Raw genomic sequence first — 21,751 nt, 5'->3', positions numbered from 1 at the left:
TGTTACGTGACTTGACGCTTTTTGTGGCAGCAGGCTGTGCAGGTCTGTTGCCCAGTGATGTTTCGGACAGGAGGCGTACTTGTTAAGCTAGTATTTATATTTCAACCGTCATCCAAGAGGCAAATGGGGTATTAAATAAACAAAAGAGCGAAGAAGCGTTAATAACATATTGTCCACACAGCCATTGTCGCTGTTCTCAGGTGTATCAGGCGTTGTTTTGAAGGCCTGTTGCTGGCTACGGGGAATCCTCGGGCTCGCCCCGGTAGATGTCGCCTGGCCAAGGGGACGCAGAAGACTGCGACCGGAGCTCCGTGGACGGGTTGGTTCCACCAGGTAAAAGTGACTCATTTGCTTCATCTACTAATTTAACCAAGACATAATCTGGTAGTCCTCCATGGCGGACAGCTCACACTGACTTAGCCAACTAGCTAACATTAGCTTCCCCCGTGTTGACGTGCTAACTCTTGTCAAAATAGCACCAGAATTAGCAGATATGGAACTCTTCTTTTATATATTTGCTCGTCGCTGCATTACTTTTTTATTTTAAACATATTATTATTATTATTTATCTGCCGATAGAATTATTCTAAAAGCGCTAGTGTTAAGGTGGGAATCGAAGTACGGTTTAAGTTTAATCAAAGAACGTTACATGCTTACACTGGCACAAATCAACCGCAAAGGAGCAGGAAGAAGCAGAGCTTATTATGATTTTTTTGTCTTCGGATAGATATTGTAAGTAAATTCATATTAGGAACAATTTAAGTCACAATTTATCTGTGTCCTAACAGTGTTTATTTTGTGTGTCATGGAGCAAAAGCTGTTGTTTGTGTAGCATTATAGAGTGTGCACACAGGGAGCAGGGATGCTAATAGCCATTTCCACATTGCGTGTGGGGAAAATATACTCATCGAGTACGAGTCGCACATATACAACCACACACAAGTTCTTTGTAAAGCCTCATTAAGATCCGAATGTGCACAAAGCAAATTCTAGCTATTTTTCAACTTGTCAATTTTATTTTGTTCAGGTCTTTAAAGTGATATTTTTGGGATGTATCACAATATTAATTCATTCATTTTCTACTGCTTTTTCCTCATGGGAGTCGCGGGGGTGCTGGAGCCCAGCTGTCTTTTGGCGAGAGACGGGCTACACCCTGGACTGGTGGCCAGCCAATCACAGGGCACATATAGACAAACAACCATTCACACTCACATTCATACCTATGGACAATTTGGAGTCGCCAATTAACCTAGCATGTTTTTGGAATGTGGGAGGAAACCGGAGTAACCCTAACCCGAGGGTGGAATTGAACCCTCGGGTTACCTAGCTGTGAGGTCTGCGCGCTAACCACTCGACCACCATGCTGGTATCACAATATGACAATATAAAATTTTAAATTAAGCATATTCTTGTATAAAAAGCTACAAACCTTCAGCCATATGATTTTATACACTTTAGTATGGTACTGTGTTCTGTTTCCCCATGAAAGTGTTTTTCTCTTTCACAATGTGATTCAATCAACTTTACAGATAACTTTGCAATTTACTCTCCAAAGGTCACTCCCAGAGAAATGATGCTTGGGAAGGTGTCTGGATCTTCAAGTCTCACTTGTCCCACCTGCCATTAACCTCATCCCATCACCACTCGATCATCTCTGGAGGGATCTTCCTCAAAACATGAATCGTTACCTGCCTGTGGCGAGACAACACTTCCTGGCCACACTAGCCAGCACTAGTGTGGTTGTGAAGGCCATAAGTGCCCTGGTGGTTCTCCTCTACCTGCTCTCCTGGGCTGTGAACACATCGTATTCACTGGGGGTCACTCCGGGTTATCTATTTCCTCCTAACTTCTGGGTGTGGACACTGGTCACCCATGGGATCGTGGAGCAGCATTTTTGGGGTGTGGCGGCCAGTGTAGGGACGGTGATGGCCTGTGGGCGCCTGCTGGAGCCTTTGTGGGGCGCCCTGGAACTGCTGATCTTTTTTGCCGTGGTAAATGTATCTGCAGGCCTTCTAGCAGGCCTCTCCTACCTCCTCACCTACGTGGCCACATTTGACCTAGACTTCTTGTTTGCTGTCCGCATCCATGGAGCTGCTGGCTTCCTGGGAGGCGTCCTAGTGGCGCTGAAGCAGACTATGGGCGATACAACTGTGCTCAGAGTTCCACAGGTGAGGCCAAATTAACATTTCTCAATTATTAATGGACTAGTCTATGTGGCATGTTCTGAACTCCTGTTTGATATGATTCTTTCTCTGTATCTAAATCTTAATTTAGATACTTTTATCTTGTGAAATTGCCATATCCTTGAGCACAGTCCTCACAAGAATTCACATCTCTACTGTCTTAATTTACAGGTAAGATTCAAAGCTGCACCAGCGTTGGTCCTCCTCCTCCTGACTTTATTGCGCCTCTCGGGGTTGCTGGAGAACTCGGCCCCCCTGGCCGCATACAGCTACGGCGCCCTCTCCGGCTGGGTCTACCTGCGCTTCTACCAGAGGCACAGCCGGGGCCGTGGGGACATGTCGGACCACTTCGCTTTCGCAAGCTTCTTCCCCGAGGCACTGCAGCCGGCGGTGGGTCTGCTGGCGGGGATGGTGCATGCCGCCCTGGTCAAGGTGAAGGTGTGTAGGAAGATGGTGAAGAGGTACGATGTGGGGGCACCATCATCTATCACTATCAGCCTGCCGGGGACAGACCCACAGGATGCAGAGAGGAGGAGGTGAGGGTTATCAATCATGTAATTGTCTCTTTGCATTGATGGAAGGTCTTGTGTGGTTTTTTTTTCATACTTTTCCCAGTGTGTCACTTTGCAAACCAAGGACTGTACGCTTTTCTGTCATCTTCCTCCTAGGCAATTGGCCCTTAAGGCTCTGAACGAACGTCTAAAGCGTGTGGAGGACCAGTCCAGCTGGCCCAGCATGGACGATGAAGACGACGACGAGGACGACGAGGTCAGAACAGACAGGCAGCCACTCCTCCCGCGTGACCCTCCCTCTTCTTCATCCAGATCAGCAGGACATGTCAGCATGTCCCTTTCCTCCACCACCCTGTCCTCCATGTCGCAGAGCACTGGAGCACAGTCCAACCCGGAGTCGAGCATCATCAGCTTTGAGGACGCACCGTCCACGTCATAACTTACAGTTCTATTGCACACGATGGCGCTGATTTAAAGCATCCTGACTGGGATCTATTCAGTGACATGTTAGACCTTTGTGTCATTGTAAAAACAACACACAGGTTGAACGTTCAGAGTTCACCTTCACATGTGTTGGATGTCAACCAGTGTTGTCAGATAGGCCACCTTGACACAAGTCCTTCCTTCTTGCAAGCAAAGCAGACGCTGTATCTTCCTGGTTTGATTCCAAGTGGCAGGAGGTGTGTGCATGGCACCACGCATCTGTTTTGCATACTTTTAAAAAATACTTAGCAAAATGGATGCACACTCAAGAGAAAGCTTGTCCGTGCCAGAGACTCCCTCCCAAAAAGACATATTGAGCTTTGACTTGGAGGTTTTTGGTGATTTGGCAACACAGTGAAGAGTTCAGGAAGTAAAGGAAAAAGCGACATTCTTACTGTTTGAGCGATGACTAACAAAAAAAAGTGCCAGCTGAGAATATTTTGGACCAGTGGTCCCAAACTTTTTACAGTCACAACGGACCCCTTTAGACATTTGACCAGAAGCCATGTCCCCTCTATTCCTGCAAACATAAACCTTATTATGTTAATTTCCTTGAAATACTGAATCTAATTATTCGGTTAATTCACTTTATAGTAACTGTTTCAAAAATGTGTATTTTGCAAACTTGCTTCTTCATGGCGGACACAGAGCAATGAACAACACCACGCTCTGTCTCCTTGGACCGCGAGGCATTCAGGTGCACTCCTAATTATTTTTCATTTTTATTCATTTACCCCCTTTTGACAGTTTAGTGTACCCCACTTTGGGAACCTTGGTTCTGAACCAAGTCTCAGCTCTCAAGTTTGTTTACCTGCTTCTGGACAACATTTTAGGTTGACTCCACGTCCAATCCTGGACGACGTTCCTGTGTGCTCACTGTCTAAGCTCTTAAATGGTGCCAGATTTAGAAATAGCTGTTGGAATATTGCCGGCTTTCTGTCCATTTACAGTATGCTTTATTTTGGCTCAATACAAACATGGAAAGTGAAAAGTATGGTTGCATTTATAAAAAAAAGTTTTAGTGGAGTCTTTGATAGAGAGCTACACTGATCACTAGTCAGCCTTGTTTGCTTTACTTGCACTTTATTTTACATATTTGTAAAATGAAAGTGCTAGACAGCCGGCCAATTCATGGTTCAAATCTACACTGTTCCACTGATGTGTGCAAAGGTCTTACTGAAGACAGAAACCGATACATGGGTTGTGTTCTAATCTAATTTTCTGATTTTGATTTTCTTGGTTTTGTTTGCTTACGTGATGTTGAAAACTGACAGGGATCGGCAAGAAAAAAATAACTAAAGCCACGTTGGGTTTTTTTTGTACTGCCATCATGTGCAAAGAAATTCGCATTGCACTAAAAACAGACGAGCTCGAGACTATAAAGGTTTTTTTGGGGGGGTCATACTGATATTTGATCATTGTTGATTTTCATAGTGAACAACTCCAGGCGAGGAATTCTGGGGGAGAACATTGGACCTTTTTTGTCAGATACAACAACAAGCCCCTCTTCGAAAAACATTACATAAACACCAAAAAAAACCCAAACAAAAACTTTTGGACTGATACGTAAGGTAGGATAAAAGCCATTGAAACTGTTTAATCTATATTCTTTTTCAACCTCTTAAATTGCCGTACCTTTATTTTGAAGAGAATCACACTGGCCATATTTTATGAATGAACAGATGCCCTTTTGTATCTTCTAATGTCAACCACCAAGAGCTAAGGATCGTGTACTAATGGGGAAGGTGTCTTAACAAACCCAACTGCTTTTAGCAACAATTACAGTTCAATAGTGCCAAGTTGCTTTGAATATTACTTGATGTAATTGTAAGAAATCAATGTAGTTTCACTTCTCTGTACTTTGCCTTCTGTTTGGGATTTCAGTAGAAAAAGAAAGCAGTGTAAACACATACCATTTATATGAAAAATACTGTATGAACTGAAAGTTGCTGTTAAAGAGCGACAACCTTCCTAAAGTAAGGCTTTCGTTGTGACAGCGCAATACAAAGCTTATGACACTTAATTTCACTTAATTTGCCTTTTTTGTAAAGGTGTTGAATGTCTGATTCCAAATTTTAAAATAAATTTCGACCAAAAAAATATACCACCACCCCCATCGGCCACCATTTGTTACCAAAAGAACAGATTGTATATTTTTTACCTTTACAAATTAAACCACATAAAAATGGGTGTAAATTGTTGTTAAACCTGAATAAGATGGTATTCCTGGTATTCCTGGTATTCATGTATATGTGCATAGCATGTGCACATATTCTAAAGAAGTCTCAAAGAAGCAATCAACAGTTTTTGGTCATGCTATTGTCATAGGCTATACATTCAGTGATAGCCAACGCTAGTAGCTAAACTTTGTCAAATCGCTATCATTACCTGACTGCATAACTAGTGCGTGTTTGTGGTATGTTGGGCTATCTTGTGTACTCGAAACAGGAAGAGGGTGTCATGTAATGCTTCCAGTGTGTTCAAACACTAGCGTCTCCAGGGGTAGCTGTGTAATCAAGGCAGACTGCACCTTTTTTAGGGGTTTTGTATGTTGGTTCATCAAGGCGCCATGGTAGTGTCATATTGTAGAGGGGCAACTTGTTTGCAACAATATTCTGTTTTTAATGACAGCTAATTCTGTTTTTAATGGCAGTTTTAGCTGTCATTTCTCTACCTGCATCTCACCTTACTGCAGTGCTTCTCAAATAGTGGAACGCCTGGGGGCACGGGGTCGGGGGTGGGGTGGGCTTTCATTTCAATGCAGACCTACCGACATGTATAAATTTATAGTACTCAACGTGCAATTTGACTCTTGAATATGCTCTCAATTTTGTTGCATTTTTCTGGTTTCAGTTTCAAGTTCAGTCTGTACCAGAGCCGATCCAAGGCATAAGCAAACTAACTTAAACAAGAAATAAATCATTATTTTTTACCTGTGTGAGGGTCCCGTGTGGGGGCTTGGGCCGGCCCTGGTCTGTACAGTACAGATAACTGAATAAATATCAATTTCAATAGTATTTCAAATCAGTGGGGTCCTTTGGAGGGGCATGACAAAATCATTGAGAAGCACTGTCTTAATGGCAGTTTATCTCTGTATGTTGCACACTTTGCAGTTTTAGTTTACAATATACTTCTGTACATAAAATAAAGGTGATTGTATGAGATGTGTGTTGTAATTTATGTGGTATTGTTCAGTGAGGGCACTCATCTCCGTATACAGTAGCATGTTTATCTCGAATTAAGGTCACCGCATTGTATTTTACCTGGGAAGATCTCAAACAGCAGATGGCGCTATCGCGCTGCTTTCACTGTCAGGAAGACCGTTCCAATATCTGTATATATATAGATATATAAGCTAGCAAGGCACTCAGAAGAAGACTAAAAATGAGCACTCAATACTTATCACAATATTCTCGTATTGTATCTGTCCTAAGGAGGACACAATACAGTAACCCTATAGTAACCCCACTTCATTGAATATTGTGGCAAAATGACCAAAGCTGGCCACTAGGTGGGGCAGTAAGCCCAAAGTTACTACGTTTCATTTGTTCTAGTGTATTTTCCCAATATAATATATAATATTGTAGTTGTTTATAATATAATATTCAATAATAATCGCATTCCGATAGCAGTTCGCCTTCCCCATCATCAATTTTATCGTGCCCGCGCAGGTGTGGCTCTGGAGCGCGTGCCCGCCACCCCTCCCCCTGCCTTTTCGAGGTCCGAGTTTCAAACCCTCGCCTGCGCGCACCCGAAAGCAATTCAATTGTATCCCAGTGAGTGAGGCTGGTGGCTGGCAGCGGCGAGCGACTTCATCTCCATCGTACACGCAACTTTGTCCACACAAAAAAACGCAGGTAAACTTACTTTAATAATAATTTCTAGATATGTTTATTTTTTATTGTTTATTGTTAAAGTTATATGAAGGCTTAGTAAGCCGCAGTTAGCCGATGCTAGCGTCGCTAGCCCCCCCCTAAACGACCTCCATTGCTAATGCCGCTTCCGCACTTTCCAGACAGTTATACTATTTGGGGGAAAGCTGCTCCTGTTTGGAAGCAAGAGCTGCGGTGACCTAATCCACATTAATTCAAATAAATAAGTGTGATATTGTAATTAATTATCAGTTAAAATGTATTTGTGACTATTGGCCTAGATTGGCGAAACGGTGTAGCCAAACAAAGGGTCTTTTCTCGACTGAACAGGAGGAGGTTCGTTGACTTTTATCTAAAGGCACATTCAAACCTTATTTTTTCTTATTGTTCGATCAAACATACATAATTTTCTTCTATCCTAAGTAATACAAGGTGAAAATCGGCGGTGAGGTTAACTACCATTTTTAAATATAATACCCATGACATGTAAATATGTCTTCCCAAGGTTGCCTTCAGTCAATAAAAAGCCATAGGCGCGTTTAATGTGGTTTTCTTCGGGGTGTCGAATTTGAATTGAGGCCACCCACACGTTCTTCCACTGCGGACACACTAGCCATCTGTTGCCTCTGTGATGACGCCATCTTTCTAGTGACCCACCCAGTGGCAGGCTGCTTTAAAAACACTGGTTTATACTGGGAGCTCTCTTAGGATGAGACACAGTTCTCTCTGTGTGCTACAGACTACTCTATAGACCTTAAATCTGCGCTATGGAACACTGCGGAGTGGATGAAATCACTGGGAATGGATTTTGTTCTGATCAGCGAAGGCATGTGATCAAACAATGGACTACAATCCAACTTCATGCTGCTAAAGTAAAACATTTTGACATAGTGTGTATTGTTGTTTACAGTTACAATACACTTTGTACAATTACAATTTAGAACGGAGTAACATGGGTACCTCGGTAAGGCATCGAGTGTTAGATTGCACTGGTTATGCATAACATGGTACAGTTCACTAATAGTGTTATTTCTGCAGTTTGACACATTTTACCCTTGAACCTGCTTACTGCACTGATAGCCTCTCATTCCATTTAATGGAATAAGATGACAGCGACAGGTCAACATCCAATTTCATTAATGCGTCCATAGATCAATGCAGCCAAAACGACCTCATAGTCGTAAGATGATTTATGGCGATGTGGTCCGACTTTCTACAATACATATAATAAGCAACTGCGAAAACCATCGGAAAACCAAATATTGGTAAAAAAATCTGTATTTAGCTTCAAAACACTAGAGGATGATGCTTTTTTGTGTAAAGAACAGCCGCGTTGTCTACAAAATGTTCTGAAACCTTATTAATTTTACATGTGAATTTGACACGTCTTACCCGCTGTGTGTAATTTGACCTGATTTTTGTCTTGGTGGTGTCTTTGTGCTGACTTTAAGATTGAGAATTTTAGGCTTAGATTAAAGTTTAAGGAGGGAAATGACACAACACACATCTTAATTGGTAATTTCCCTGCTGTTACCTTTTATTGTTTACTGATTTTTCTTTTTAACACAAAACCATGCAGATTGACTGATTATAGATATTCACCTTTTTATATTCACCTTTGCTCAATGCTCTCGACTTTATCAGCGCTGAAGCAGCCGTGTCTGTAATGACTTGCCTTTCAGCAATGAGGTGCCATTTTTTAAAGTGAGGGTACATTGTTATGTAGACCCCGTTGCTGGTCAAACATTGACTCTGCACATGCCTCCAGGCACCCCCTGCCCCATTTTTGTTGTCTTTTCTTCAAGTCATCCAGGGAATGGGCTAATATTTTTGACAGCTCTGTCCTACTTAGATTATTCGACCATTTATAGGACGCTTGCAGCGTTGAACTAGGGTTTTCATAAAATAAGTCATACGATCAGAATAAAAATATTAAAACTGTGCGGTATATAGTACAGAAAACACGGTGCTATTATGCACATCAACCAAATTGGGCTAATAAATAATAATGTTGATAATTATAAAGACAGTACACTAGCATATAGTTGTTCCGAAACAGCAGAGCGCAGGCTGTGTTGTTTACATACTTCTGAAATGACGGTCTTCTCTCTAAACTGTGAAATCGGAGGTCTTGCCAAAGACCTACAACATCATCGTGGTGCAGATGGTGTCACTGTGCATCGTTCAACTATTCAGTGCACTTTGCACAAGGGGATGCTGTCTAATTATAAGTATCCGGGTCATCACTTCTTTGGAGTCATCTATGATCTTGTCAGATCATCAGAGCTGTGTGACGACTTCATCCTAAAAAAAATAACATTAATTAAATAAAAATAATGGGCTGCATGGTGGACGAGTGGTTAGCGTGCAGACCTCACCCATCTTTTTTGGGGTTTGTGGGTTTTCTCCGGGTACTCCGGTTTCCTCCCACATTCCAAAAACATGTTAGGTTGGCGACTCCAAATTGTCCATAGGTATGAATGTGCGTGTGAATGGTTGTTTGTCTATATGTGCCCTGTAATTGGCTGGCGACCAGTCAACCCCGCCTCTCGCCCAAATAGACTGGGATAGGCTCCAGCACCCCCCGCGACCCTCGTGAGGATAATCGGTAGAAAATGAATGAATGAAATAAAAATAATTGCCAAGATTGGGGCAAATGGATGTTTTTCTCTTGAATTTGACTTGAAAGTTCTTCCATTTTATTGGGTGTGCGTGTTTGTTTCCCAATAACTTCCTCTTACTTTGTTGCACAACTTGCTTCCTCAAAGCCTGATCTGGTTGGTATGTAATAACTATAAGAATTCCGGGAACCTTAAGTGTCATCTCATGTTAACATGTTTCCCCCCATGGTTTCCATCCATATGCTCTAGTTTTGTGGCCATTATATCACAGGAATGCCTTGAGGAAACTCATGTTTCATGATATGTTGGTGACATTTTCTTAATTTATTCCCCGCCTGTAGGGATGGCAGCCATCCGTAAGAAGCTGGTGATAGTCGGGGATGGAGCTTGTGGGAAGACCTGCCTCTTGATTGTCTTTAGCAAAGACCAATTCCCCGAGGTTTACGTCCCCACTGTGTTTGAGAACTATGTGGCTGACATAGAGGTGGACAGCAAACAGGTAAGAGACCTACTCGGATCTACTATCAAACCCCCATTTTGTCAAGTTCTTTCCGTCCCTAGTCTGTAAAATGTGTGTGGGGGAGAGCGGACTGTATGTTTATTAGGTAGTGTAACTGGACCACCTTATGCACACCAGAACTCTGGTTAGAGAGTGAGTCCGAACACTGTGGCAGAACTGTATGGACTTTATTGATTACAGTCCAATTCCAACTGACAAGTTAAGTGGTATGCCGCAATGAGTCTGGTTTCTGAAATGAATGAACATCAGCACAAATACAGGTCACTAGCTTGAAACAGCACAGGCTAATCTACGCAACACATACACTGTATTTGGCGATGGAAAGGGCGGCAACACGTTATCTAGCATGTGAAAGGGTCAGTATAATAAATGGGCGGTATTCGCCGCCTAATTAGCATATAAATAACGATCGCTAACAGTCGTAACAGCTCATTAGCTTACCTTTGTGGTCTTACAGAGGACTTTTTAGCTACCCCGCAAGTTGCCTGGTACAAACACGACCACAGTCTGCCCTGATCAGTGCCTGCACCAAACATCGCACTCACAATGAGGGAATTTACAAGAATGTGAATTAATTTTGACCATTTCTCAAAATTTGAACTGCAAGGTTGCCGAAAGGGTCCCATCATCAGACCGCTATAAAAGATATGTAGGATGATTCCCTGTCTATTAATGCTCAAGTTGTCCATGCAAATTTTTTAACCCAGTAATTACATTCAATATTTCAAGTTATTTAAGATTAAAAAAAATTATACATTTAAGTGTGCAGGAGTCAATTGTGGAGTCAGGTCAATTGTGTGAAGGGGTACACGACTTGCCACGATGCCGGTGACTACTGGTGATTCTGAGGTTAATTAAAATGTGCCATTAATATAGCATTTACAGGTTTATGTATGTTTCCGTGTAATTACTGTTTTTAAACTGACAGTAGACCGCAGTCTTTCCACAGCGTTCACTGTGTGATTGTGTTATACATTGATGGATGTTTCAGGTGGAGTTGGCGCTGTGGGACACTGCTGGTCAGGAGGACTATGACAGGCTCCGACCTCTCTCCTATCCAGACACTGACGTCATTCTCATGTGCTTTTCCATAGACAGCCCTGACAGCTTGGGTGAGTGCAAACCAAATCAAAATCTGGGATATGGTCTTTTTGAACGTATTTCCAACTGACAAGATGCTCTTTTATTTTAACCCAGAAAACATTCCGGAGAAGTGGACACCCGAGGTGAAACATTTCTGTCCCAATGTTCCCATTATTCTGGTCGGGAACAAGAAAGACCTGCGCAATGATGAGCACACGCGCCGCGAGCTGGCTAAGATGAAACAGGTACAGTCATGTTCAAAAATAAATTTTTTGAGTTTCGTGTGACGTCACATCCTGTAATATTTGACCATAGCCATACAGGCAGAGAGTTTGAAAGGAAACAAACTGGCTAACTTTTCTAATGGGATGTCGGCCTCTGCACGCATTGCTACTACATCTTCACCAAACTGTGATGAAGGAAGATGTAGTCACCCAAGCAATACCAACTGAATATGGAAGATATTTTTATGACACGCTTGTTTTGTTTGCGCAGACATGGGCCAAAAGGCGCTCTTATGTTGAAGGGTCATGAAAGTGTGTTCCATGTGTAGAGAATGTGTATTTACATCTAAGACAAGCTGCGTTCAAAATAAACATGCTTCTCATATTTTTCCCCCACTCAGAATCTACACATTTTCATCGGACATATGTTTTTTTTAAATCAAAGAATTATAATACAATGTGGTGAAAATATACACATCGAGACGACTTGCAGTCTGAAATTAAGCTAACACTAAGCTATATGCTTTGGTATATAGCAATAGCATAACATTTGGCTACCATGACGTCTGGAGTGTACCTCTCTGGTTTCTTTTGGGGTTTTTGTTAACCAGTCCATTAAGGGATTTGACAGAAATGAGCCTGTCCGGTTGGGGACGACTGATGTACACACAACTGGACTTTTCCACGTCCTTTTCACATGTTGCCATTTAGCATGTCGTACCAGCATTTTAAACAAGCTTTGGCAAGTGCACTGATGAGATGCGTCATTATTTCACATTTCCTCGTTCTCCAACAGGAGCCTGTGAAGTCTGAAGAGGGCCGGGAAATGGCAGTCCGGATTGCAGCATTTGGCTACATGGAATGCTCTGCCAAGACCAAGGATGGCGTACGAGAGGTGTTTGAGATGGCCACAAGGGCGGCGCTGCAGGCACGCCGCGGAAAAAAGAATGGTAGATGTGCGCTGCTGTGAAGTGGCGCATCTCTTGGAACAATTCGGACCTGGCCCAGTTGTACCCTGTGGCCTGAGAGGGAATGGAGGCATTACTAGATGGGAGTGGGAGGGAGGGACGGACGGACTGCTGTTAAGGAGACTGAATTTACCCTGGGACTTTTGGTTTGGGCGGCTTTGATGGAGAAGGATTGGGGCAGGGTTGGGAAGGTATACCATTGGACTCTTTGTGGGCTTGCTGCAAATAGGGGGCACTGCACACCAGCCAAAGACAGCTACAGCATGTCCGCCCCCTCACCCCTCCTTGAAGGTCATTAAGACATCTTTGCTGAAAATCATGTGATTCTTCAAGGTTAGTTTCCTTCCTGGATGACTTGACAGGTCAGTGTGTGCCAGAAGTATGGTTTAGAATGGCTTTTAACCCCAAATGTGGAACTAATCACATTTCAATTCAGTTTGAGCCAAAGTGGACAAATCCATGGAGATATTAAATGGGGGAGGTGTGGGTTACACCTAGAGTTTTAATACAATATTTGGCTGTTAACATGTTTTTAAGATTTTCCCTGGGGTGTCTTGTCCCCGTCACATGTCCCAGAGCCAAGAGGTCCGTCAGCGAGGCTAATCCTGTGCTTACAGACTCGCTATGTCCGCGCACTGAGACCTCAGCCCTCTTTCAGCTATATGTTGCAATTGACACATCGCTATCAGTTACTGCATTCAGTGTTAGGATGCAACCTTCATTTGACCCCTGCGGTGTAATATGATGTGCCCACAGCTTTTACGAGTGTTGCCAATTTAAAGCTACTACGTAAATCACGACAACCTGCCTCAAATCTCCTCTCATGGCCTCGTCCCTCACACCCATTCCTCCCTTCTTTACCACAAAGTCCGACTGCCGGTGTGGATCAAGAACAAGGAGAGTTTTGCATTTATATGCACACCATTCATGTCTTGGACCCAGGAGGACATCTTTGTTTTCATTTCTCAAAAAACTGACAACATTTTGGAACCTGGTTACTTTAAGGGTATTTTTTCAAACAGAATTCAAGAGTGTTTTTAATTCCCAAAATGCTAATGGTGGCCTGTTAAGTATTCAGGCTCTCTTACAATTGTCGTTCTTCCTGGCTGACATGGGGTTCGATCCAGAAACCTACTCTTGTATTGTTATATGCTACTTTAAAAATGTCCTGAATATATTGTCTGTCAGTATTTAAGAGAAAGGGAAAAAAACAGGAGGTGGGACATTAGCTGTTGCTTGCTTGATTGGAATTCTCCTGTTATTTACACTTGGTGGCCCGTCGGTCATCCCAGGAGAAAGGCTGGATTACTGCAATGTCCATGTTTTTGTCTCAAAACTGAAAAGACAAAATGAAGAGTTTTGAAGGCCTCCTTATGTACAAATCATTTTTATTTCTTGTTTTATTGAATGTTCAAAATCCTAACATTCTTTTGAATGCTGAAGTTAAAAAAAAAACAAAACAGGGAAACCACGCTGTATGCAACGTCTGTAAATATGAATGATGGGTTTTGTTCCTACTTGACGACACACGCACAGGACTGGAAACTGTATTTGTAAAGTAGCTTTGGTTTGTGTAATAAATTACTTTCTATAACACCTAGCTCTTCTTTATGATGGGAGTCCGGAATGAGAAGAGGCACTAAAAGTCAGTCGATGCCCAAAAGTCATACCGCTGGAGTGATGGATGAGCGGTTTTATGATGCTGCAATAAAATGTTCCTGTGCAGGGCTGTACGCTTAGCTTTTTCATTAGGAGCACCTGTGCACAGCAATGCACATGTGCACTCGTACATACAGGGTGTGTCTGAAAAGTGTCACAATTATTTCAAGTCCAAATAACAGTTGACATGGTTTAACCTTCCAAGTAATCCCCCTTAAGTGTAATGTACGTTCTTCTATGCACTGCTGGAAGGCCCCTCAGCTCCGTTGTTCCAACCCTCTCGCCGTAAGGAGGTTGTTCTCTGCAAGAACTGCTGGATGCTTTGGACATCATTGACATTGCAAGTTGTCCTGCCACAACTCTCGCCTCCTCCAGCCCTGCAGGACCGTCTGGCCCCGTGGCAAAAACCATCAATACTTGCATCCCACTGCACCACAACACACCACACCCATCATCATCATTAAGTTCACCATACGAAATACCCGGAGATGTTCACATGTTAGATGTGGCATGATGCCGCTCACTGGACTAACAAAGCTGGCCTTTTTATAGGCCTGCAAAACCAATCCTCAAATTACACAGACACCCACTGAGTATTGTGTAATGTGTATTTGGTCCACTTTTGCTCAGAGTCCAACTCCTGTACAATGAACTGTGACATCATAACTCATTATCTCAACTACCTGAGTACTAAGACAATAAATCCACACAAGAATGATGTAAATAGTGAATTAGTGCATGTTGAAAACAGGAAGTGAACAAATGTATTAGCAATTGAGCATCTGAGTCAGGGTAGGATTAAAAAGCCATTGCTCCTTCCTATTAAGGGCCTTAAATATAGATAGCATTGTCCCCTACTTTTCCTTGGGTGTAACCTAACTTAAACGGTTAGTGCCCCACCATACGTAAACACCACTCCATAATAAAGATCATTCATAAAGACTACTCAGTGCTTATCTACAGGAGCCAGTGTACGTTCTAATGTTGCCCTCATAGTAATGACTGCGGGCTCCTAAGAGTTGAAACCACAGTCCGGAAGGAAGATCGTCACTGCCACTCCACCCAAAGCGGTGGCCAGACACCGTAAAAAAATGCAGCACCGTCCTCCAGAGTATAGAGGGGAGGGGAAACTGCAGCGATTGCGGTGGATTTTTTTTAAAGCTTTTTTTCCATTCTCTTAACGCCTCCTCCTACTCCTCTCCTTGTCCCTGCGCCTGCTACTGCTTCTAGTTCTTCAGTGTGCAGCTCCACATGCTAGCAAACGCCGGGTTTATATACCATTCTATTTTTAGCCCAGCGCGAGCCCAACTATTTTTAACCAATATGTGTTCATCGCTAGCTGGAATCACCCAATGAAATAACAGCCACTAGCTACACAAGGACCAATGGGAGGGCCGAAGCGGAGAGAAGAGGCGTGACCAAAAACACACACGCCATATCACTGTTAATTTCCCAAGCCAGCACTATTTTACATATAATCTGATAAGACGTTTAATTTAACATTTAATGCTTTATGTTTACATGTTACAAAAATATTTACGAAATGTTTTAATTCTCATTGTGCACGCCCACTTTATCGATAAACGATCTCTGTTGGTGACACGTAGGATGGCCCTGCTTACGTCTTAGTTTAGATTTAGTTTTGATATGATTTTGGTGATGACTACAACAGGGGACTGCCCACTTTTGTGAGTCACCCCTACACCCACCTATTCTGTTGTTTCCCAAAGTTGTTTTTAGGCTCTATACATACCGAAACACAATTATCGTCACCAGTCTAGTCTGTGTGTAGTCTGACAAGATAGATAAGACATTGGGTTTACCCTCCATGTTTTCTTATCAACATCAAAAATGCAGATCAACATCAACAAGGTGCAATCTAATACTAAAAATCATACGGAACTGATAACATTTTAGCACCAACGAGAAAAACGCGTTGTTAATGAATTACATGGGAGTAAAGAACCTTACGAAAATTGTTATTAAAATGCTTATTAAACAACTTCAATTGACATACATTTAACAAATCTGCCACTTGTCCGCTTTAGCGCAACATTACACTGTACATGACATTACACTGACCTCTAGCGGTAAAAATGACACATTACAGAACAGTGCTGCAGACTGCAGCTGCTTCCGCATTATGCCCTGGGCGGGTTTGGACGCCATGATAGAAGGCAGAACGGGCTGGTTTGGACGCCATGATAGAAGGCAGAATGCAGAAATTGCTCAAATAGACATTGGGCGGGAGTGGGTTTTCTCCTTGTACTCCGGTTTCCTCCCACAAAAAGTAAATTAAATAAGGAACAAGTTGCTTATTTTTTCAGGCGTATGATAAATACATAGAAATAACTGTCGACCATTTAAGTTTGATGTTTAAGGTGACTTTTTATACGAACAACCACTGTTAATGTCTATTGTGCTGTATTGGTGTAATATAGGTATTCGCCAGCAGAGGGCATCCAAGGCATCAGTCGCTAACGTACTGGTGGAAGACGAAGAAAAAGCTGTTCGTAGGTGATCAGACGTGAATAACCTATATCCCTTTGTGTGCAGGTAAGGTGATTTGTAAGCCATACAGAAGTAATAGACAGTTGTAACAAGTGTCTAGCTAACTAAATAATGCACAAGTTAATTAGAAATGAAAAGAGGATAAAACAGTGATAAGAAACAATGGTTAAGAGTACTACAAATTGTTTTTTGAGCTTATTAAGGTGTGCGCATACGGTAAAATCAATATTGTCTTTTGTTTATTGATATATATATATATATATATATATATATATATATATATATATATATATATATATATATATATATATATATATATATATATATATAAAAGCTGTTAGTCAGATAAACTTACATAAACAAAATGGAGACTTGGGGTTTGATATCAGCCCAAGGCAGAGACACAAACCTCATGCTTCTGAACAAACAGAATAACTGGGTGACAATGAAGGCTCATTAACTGCAATGTTCACACTCAATCCATGCAACACAGGGCCGCTAGTGTGCACCGTAGTGTCTGTGTGCGCTTCATGCAGAACGGGAGCGGTGAGATGTGAGGCTGGTAATGATCTCCACGGCCAGAACTCACACACCAGTTGACTAGTGGACATCACTTGTCAGCGAGAAAATCAGAGGCTTTTTTGTTCCAGATAGCGGGGTGTTTTTCCTGTTGTAATTAAAAGACCCCGCTGGTCGGGTCACAAATGATGCTGCCGTGATGACCCTGATGGCGGAGATGCTACATCCCATATCTAAATGTCTCTTAACCTCCCCCCCTTGTAGGTGTGTGATGCAACTGGACCATCATGATATTGCTGGAGCTTCGTCTGAGGTACTGATTTAACTTTTCCGACTGATCTGCATCAAGAGCCAATGAATGGGAACCCCATGCACACTGTAAGCCTGGATGTTCAAAGTACTTAAATAAATGAAGTTATGCATACTCAAAGTTCTAATAACTTAATTATGTCAAGTTTATTTAACATGTTTTTCCATTTTGAGTACTTTTAACTAATATGTTTTGATTAATTTGAACTATGGCTATATTAAGTAAGATTAAATTAAAAACATAGTTTACATACAACTTAATACACTGTAAATCCGAATGCTCAAAATAATTAATTGGTTTTAGTATATTCATTCATTTTCTACCGCTTTTCCTCACGAGGGTGGCGGGGGGTGCTGGAGCCTACCCCAGCTGTCTTTGGGCAAGAGGCGGGGTACACCCTGGACTGGTGGCCAGCCAATCACAGGGCACATATAGACAAACAACCATTCACACTCACATTCATACCTATGGACAATTTGGAGTCGCCAATTAACCTAGCATGTTTTTGGAATGTGGGAGGAAACCGGAGTACCAGGAGAAAACCCACGCATGCACGGGGAGAACATATAAACTCCACACAGAGGGTGGAATTAAACTCGGGTCTCCTAGCTGTGAGGTTTGCGCGCTAACCACTCGACTGCCATGCAGCCAAAATTGAAGTATTAAATTATACTCTTTTTTGCAGAGTGATTGCAGAGTTTGTCTATATGTGCCCTGCGATTGGCTGGCAACCAGTCCAGGGTGTACCCCGCCTCTTACCCAAAGTCAGCTGGGTTGCAACCATGCACCCACGCATGCACGGGGTATCAGTATAGTTAACTTAAAATTTTCTTAAAAGTTCTACTTACAAATGTTGATTGCCAGTTGCATTAGCTGTCTTTTCAGTTTATTTAACTTGTAATTTTTTATTAATATGAAGAAATAATCCATTGCATCAGATAAATTTGTACTGTGTAGGTTACACATGCACACCTTCTTCCTATGGAAAGAGTTGAAATGAGATTGAAAATTAAAGAAAGGAGAATGCATGGCAGAGAGAATGCGAAAAAGAAAGCTATTTTTCTCTTCACCCCAAAATTAAATAAGTATATCTAATATCAACTCCAAATATTAAAGCTCTGATATACTCAAATGTGGCAAAAAACGTGGCAACTGATTGCCTCACTTTTTTCGAGTTCTGCTAACTTATTCGGGTTTACAGTGCATGAATCCATGACCAAAAACTCCCCAGGCATTTGACCCGTTCATCCATTTTTTCAATTGTATCTTGTCTAAAATCATCTGATGCAAACATGTGCATCAAATATCATTTCATTCATGAAGAGCAGCCTTGCCTGGGATCAATTCCATGTTGTACGGACTTGTGTAACACCATTTTTTAATTGGGCGAAACAAGCCAGCCTTAATGATAATACAGTACAGCTGCATAAATCGCTCATGTATCACAACTCCATGGAGAGAAAGAGCATATACTCGTTCATTTGTACTCAACCTAAATTCATTATTTATCCCAGGGAATCGAATACATTCTCCCAGCTAGCCTGTGATTGAACTCGAAAAAAAATAATTACGCCCCCACACCCAAAGATCTGCTATCTAATGGGAAAAACAGCAGCAGAAAAAAAAGCAGTGCGGGTTTTAATGATTGCATTTGGGGCAGAAAACACTTTTATTGAATTTAAAAGGGGACAGCATGGTGGTGTAGTGGTTATAGCACATCTGCCTCACAGTCAGGCGTTACGGATTTGAATCTCTATGTGCAGTTTGGATGTGGGGTTTCTCCAGATAGTCTTGTACTTTTTCCCACATCTCCAAAACACTCATGTTCGGCTAATTGGGTGTGGCCTACCATTTGCGGCCCACGGCTCGTTATTTGTTGAAGCTCTCGTTGCAGAAAAGAAACGGTACGTCTTTCTCCGGCTGCAGGAAGACAAGAAAGAAAGCACAGACAGTTTGGTTGGAAACAGCTGTGACATTGCTAACACCATAAACAGAGAAGCAGAGTTTGGGGAGGGCAGAGAACGTATATATCTGGCCTACAGTGCACGCCCATATAAGGAAGTCCGGTAGTGGTGGGCAAAACCGTTCATTTCAGTCACCAGGATCATTTCGGTTCATTCAGTCAAAAGATCCGTTCATTTCGGTCAATTGGTCGTTAGCTTGTGATCTCCCCTTGTGCATCGGCCCAGTCAGCCATGTTGAGTCAGTCCGTTCACTCATGTTCACGTTAGTTCCGACTCAACAGCGCAACAACACGTGATGAGTAGTGGTGTGTCGGTCATGAACGAACGGGTCAAAAGAACTAGTTATTTTTTGTGAACGGAATGAACGAGGTGACGAGGAACGAGGCGGTGACCTTGATCGTTCTGTTTACAAAAAAGAACTAATTGTTTTCACCTGTTCGTTCATGGCCGACACACCACTAAAGTCCGGCGCTCTGTGACATCACAAAGAGCAGAGAAGACCAGAAAGAAAAAAACTCAAACGTGCAAACCTCATTATCTGAAACTTTGGCATCGTTTAACATCGTTCAAAAAAGTGGAAATAGGTCCCCTTTATTTATAATATAATTAAAATTTTTAAATACACTGTATAAAAATAAGGCTGCACGGCAGTCAAGTGGGTTTTCCACATTCCAAAAACATGCTTGGTTAATTGGTGACTCCAAATTGTCCATAGGTATAAATGTGAGTGTGAATGGTTGTTTGTCCAGGGGGAGACAGCTGGGATAGGCTCCAGCACCACCATGACCCTTGTGAGGATAAGCGGTAGAAAATTAATGAATGTATAAAAATATTTTTTATATTAAATATTTTATTTTATTTTTTTCTTCTATATTATGCCTCAAATCTACATGGAGAGGCTCCGACTCACCCAAAAACCTTATTGAGGAGAAAATACAGACATGACATAAATTATTGGGGGGAAAATCTTAAAAGGAAACTTCCCTCAGATTCGTCCTCATGTTGATACCACAACGTGTGCACATGTGTGTGTGTGTGTGTGTTTGAGAAAGAGAGAGAGTGAGTGAGTGTGAGTGCGAGAGAAAAGCAGTCACATGCAGAGAGGAGCCGGAACGAGAGACAGAGCAGAAGAGAGCTGTCAAGCTGGAAGGAGGCAGCGGGGAGACGACTTTTGTTTTCTTTTTTACCCCTTGGAATACATTCTCTTTACATCTCTTGACACCCACCGACACACACACACACACACACATACACACACTCACAATTCAAAGACGCAAACCCCACTGATGTGCTGCTCTGCTGCTTTCAAAGAGCACTAAATTATTTCCAGGATCTGCACTTGGACTGTTTTAATTTAGCATCTTTGACTCCGTTGGGATTTATTTGTATATATATTTATTTCTAGACTACATGTGCGTGCTGCAACGTGTGCACCTGAACACACCATCAAGACAGTTGGGGTACTTGTAAGTTGCTGGAATTTGTCCGATCTGGACGGAAGACTCCGTGGGTGTTGGTGTGGTAAAACAGAGCAGAAAGAGGAGGATGATGATGTGTGGGCCAGTGACACTTGCGCTTCTAATCCACCTCGGAGCCACCTTAGCAGGGGCCTGGAAAGCATCTCAGCCAAGACTGCAGTTCACACACGCGGGTAAGAAGAAACACAACTCTATCACTCGTAAAGTTCAAGTTCATTGTCTGTTGATCAGAATGAAAAGAAATATTGTTTTAAGCTTTTCAAACCAGGATTCGGAGACTTTTATTTCCTGTTTATGGTCGGATAAAGCCATGTCGATGCAACATTACTAATTCATCTCGACCCCTGCTGTCTTTTTGACAGCTTCAGGATTCAGAGTCAAGCATCTGTGACCATTGCAGAGCTTCCGACAAAGAAATAATTATCTGATGGCACAATTCCCAGCCATGGATTGCCACCAATTTCATTATTTCTTGGCCCTGTGCCCCTATCCATCAAGGCCAACCGAGGGGGGGGGGCATGTTTTAAAAGCCTCAAACTTTTGATCAAGCATGTCAGACATTGAACTCCGGTTTCCTCCCACATTCCAAAAACATGCTAGGTTAATTAGCAACTTAAATTGTCCATAGGTATGAATGTGAGTGTGAATGGTTGTTTGTCTATATGTGCCCTGTGATTGGCTGGCTTCATGACGTTTTTTCCAAAAAGGTGGAAATAGGTCCTCTTTATGTATAATATAATTTATAAATACACTGTATAAAAATAAGGCTGCATGGTGGTCAAGTGGTTAGTGCGCAGACCTCACAGCTAGGGGATTCGAGTTCAATCCCACCCTTGTGCATGTG

At 42.2% G+C, this 21,751-nt stretch overlaps 3 protein-coding genes across 4 annotated transcripts in view; all 3 read left to right on the top strand.

Annotated features, from left to right (window-relative positions):
• Window positions 1–6,342, top strand: tmem115 (transmembrane protein 115). The gene is made up of 4 exons (XM_058084240.2): window positions 1–333; window positions 1,556–2,168; window positions 2,355–2,719; window positions 2,852–6,342. The coding sequence occupies exons 2-4, from the start codon at window positions 1,677–1,679 to the stop codon at window positions 3,132–3,134; spliced, it is 1,140 nt and encodes a 379-aa protein (XP_057940223.2). The 5' UTR covers window positions 1–333; window positions 1,556–1,676; the 3' UTR covers window positions 3,135–6,342.
• A 558-nt stretch (window positions 6,343–6,900) lies between these two features.
• rhoab (ras homolog gene family, member Ab) lies at window positions 6,901–13,825 on the top strand. Its single transcript, XM_058084242.2, has 5 exons — window positions 6,901–7,035; window positions 10,013–10,170; window positions 11,183–11,303; window positions 11,389–11,519; window positions 12,295–13,825. The coding sequence occupies exons 2-5, from the start codon at window positions 10,015–10,017 to the stop codon at window positions 12,466–12,468; spliced, it is 582 nt and encodes a 193-aa protein (XP_057940225.2). The 5' UTR covers window positions 6,901–7,035; window positions 10,013–10,014; the 3' UTR covers window positions 12,469–13,825.
• Window positions 13,826–20,509: 6,684 nt separating this feature from the next.
• The window catches only part of sema3h (sema domain, immunoglobulin domain (Ig), short basic domain, secreted, (semaphorin) 3H), a 36,041-nt gene continuing 34,799 nt past the window's right edge, over window positions 20,510–21,751 (top strand). Inside the window, exon 1 of one of the 2 annotated variants that reach the window (XM_058083947.2) lies at window positions 20,510–21,080. In XM_058083947.2, coding sequence (XP_057939930.2) covers window positions 20,975–21,080 — 106 coding nt within the window. In that variant the 5' untranslated portion in view covers window positions 20,510–20,974. The remainder of the gene's footprint in view (window positions 21,081–21,751) is intronic. The other variant, XM_078797931.1, reaches the window with a different exon arrangement.

The sequence above is a fragment of the Doryrhamphus excisus genome, linkage group LG17, assembly GCF_037039965.1.
Source record: "Doryrhamphus excisus strain RoL-2023G ecotype Guam linkage group LG17, RoL_Dexc_Guam_v1.1, whole genome shotgun sequence".
In the NCBI taxonomy this organism is placed as follows: domain Eukaryota; kingdom Metazoa; phylum Chordata; class Actinopteri; order Syngnathiformes; family Syngnathidae; genus Doryrhamphus; species Doryrhamphus excisus.
Note: the sequence above shows the minus strand (reverse complement) of the source record. Positions and strands in the feature narration are given on the sequence as shown.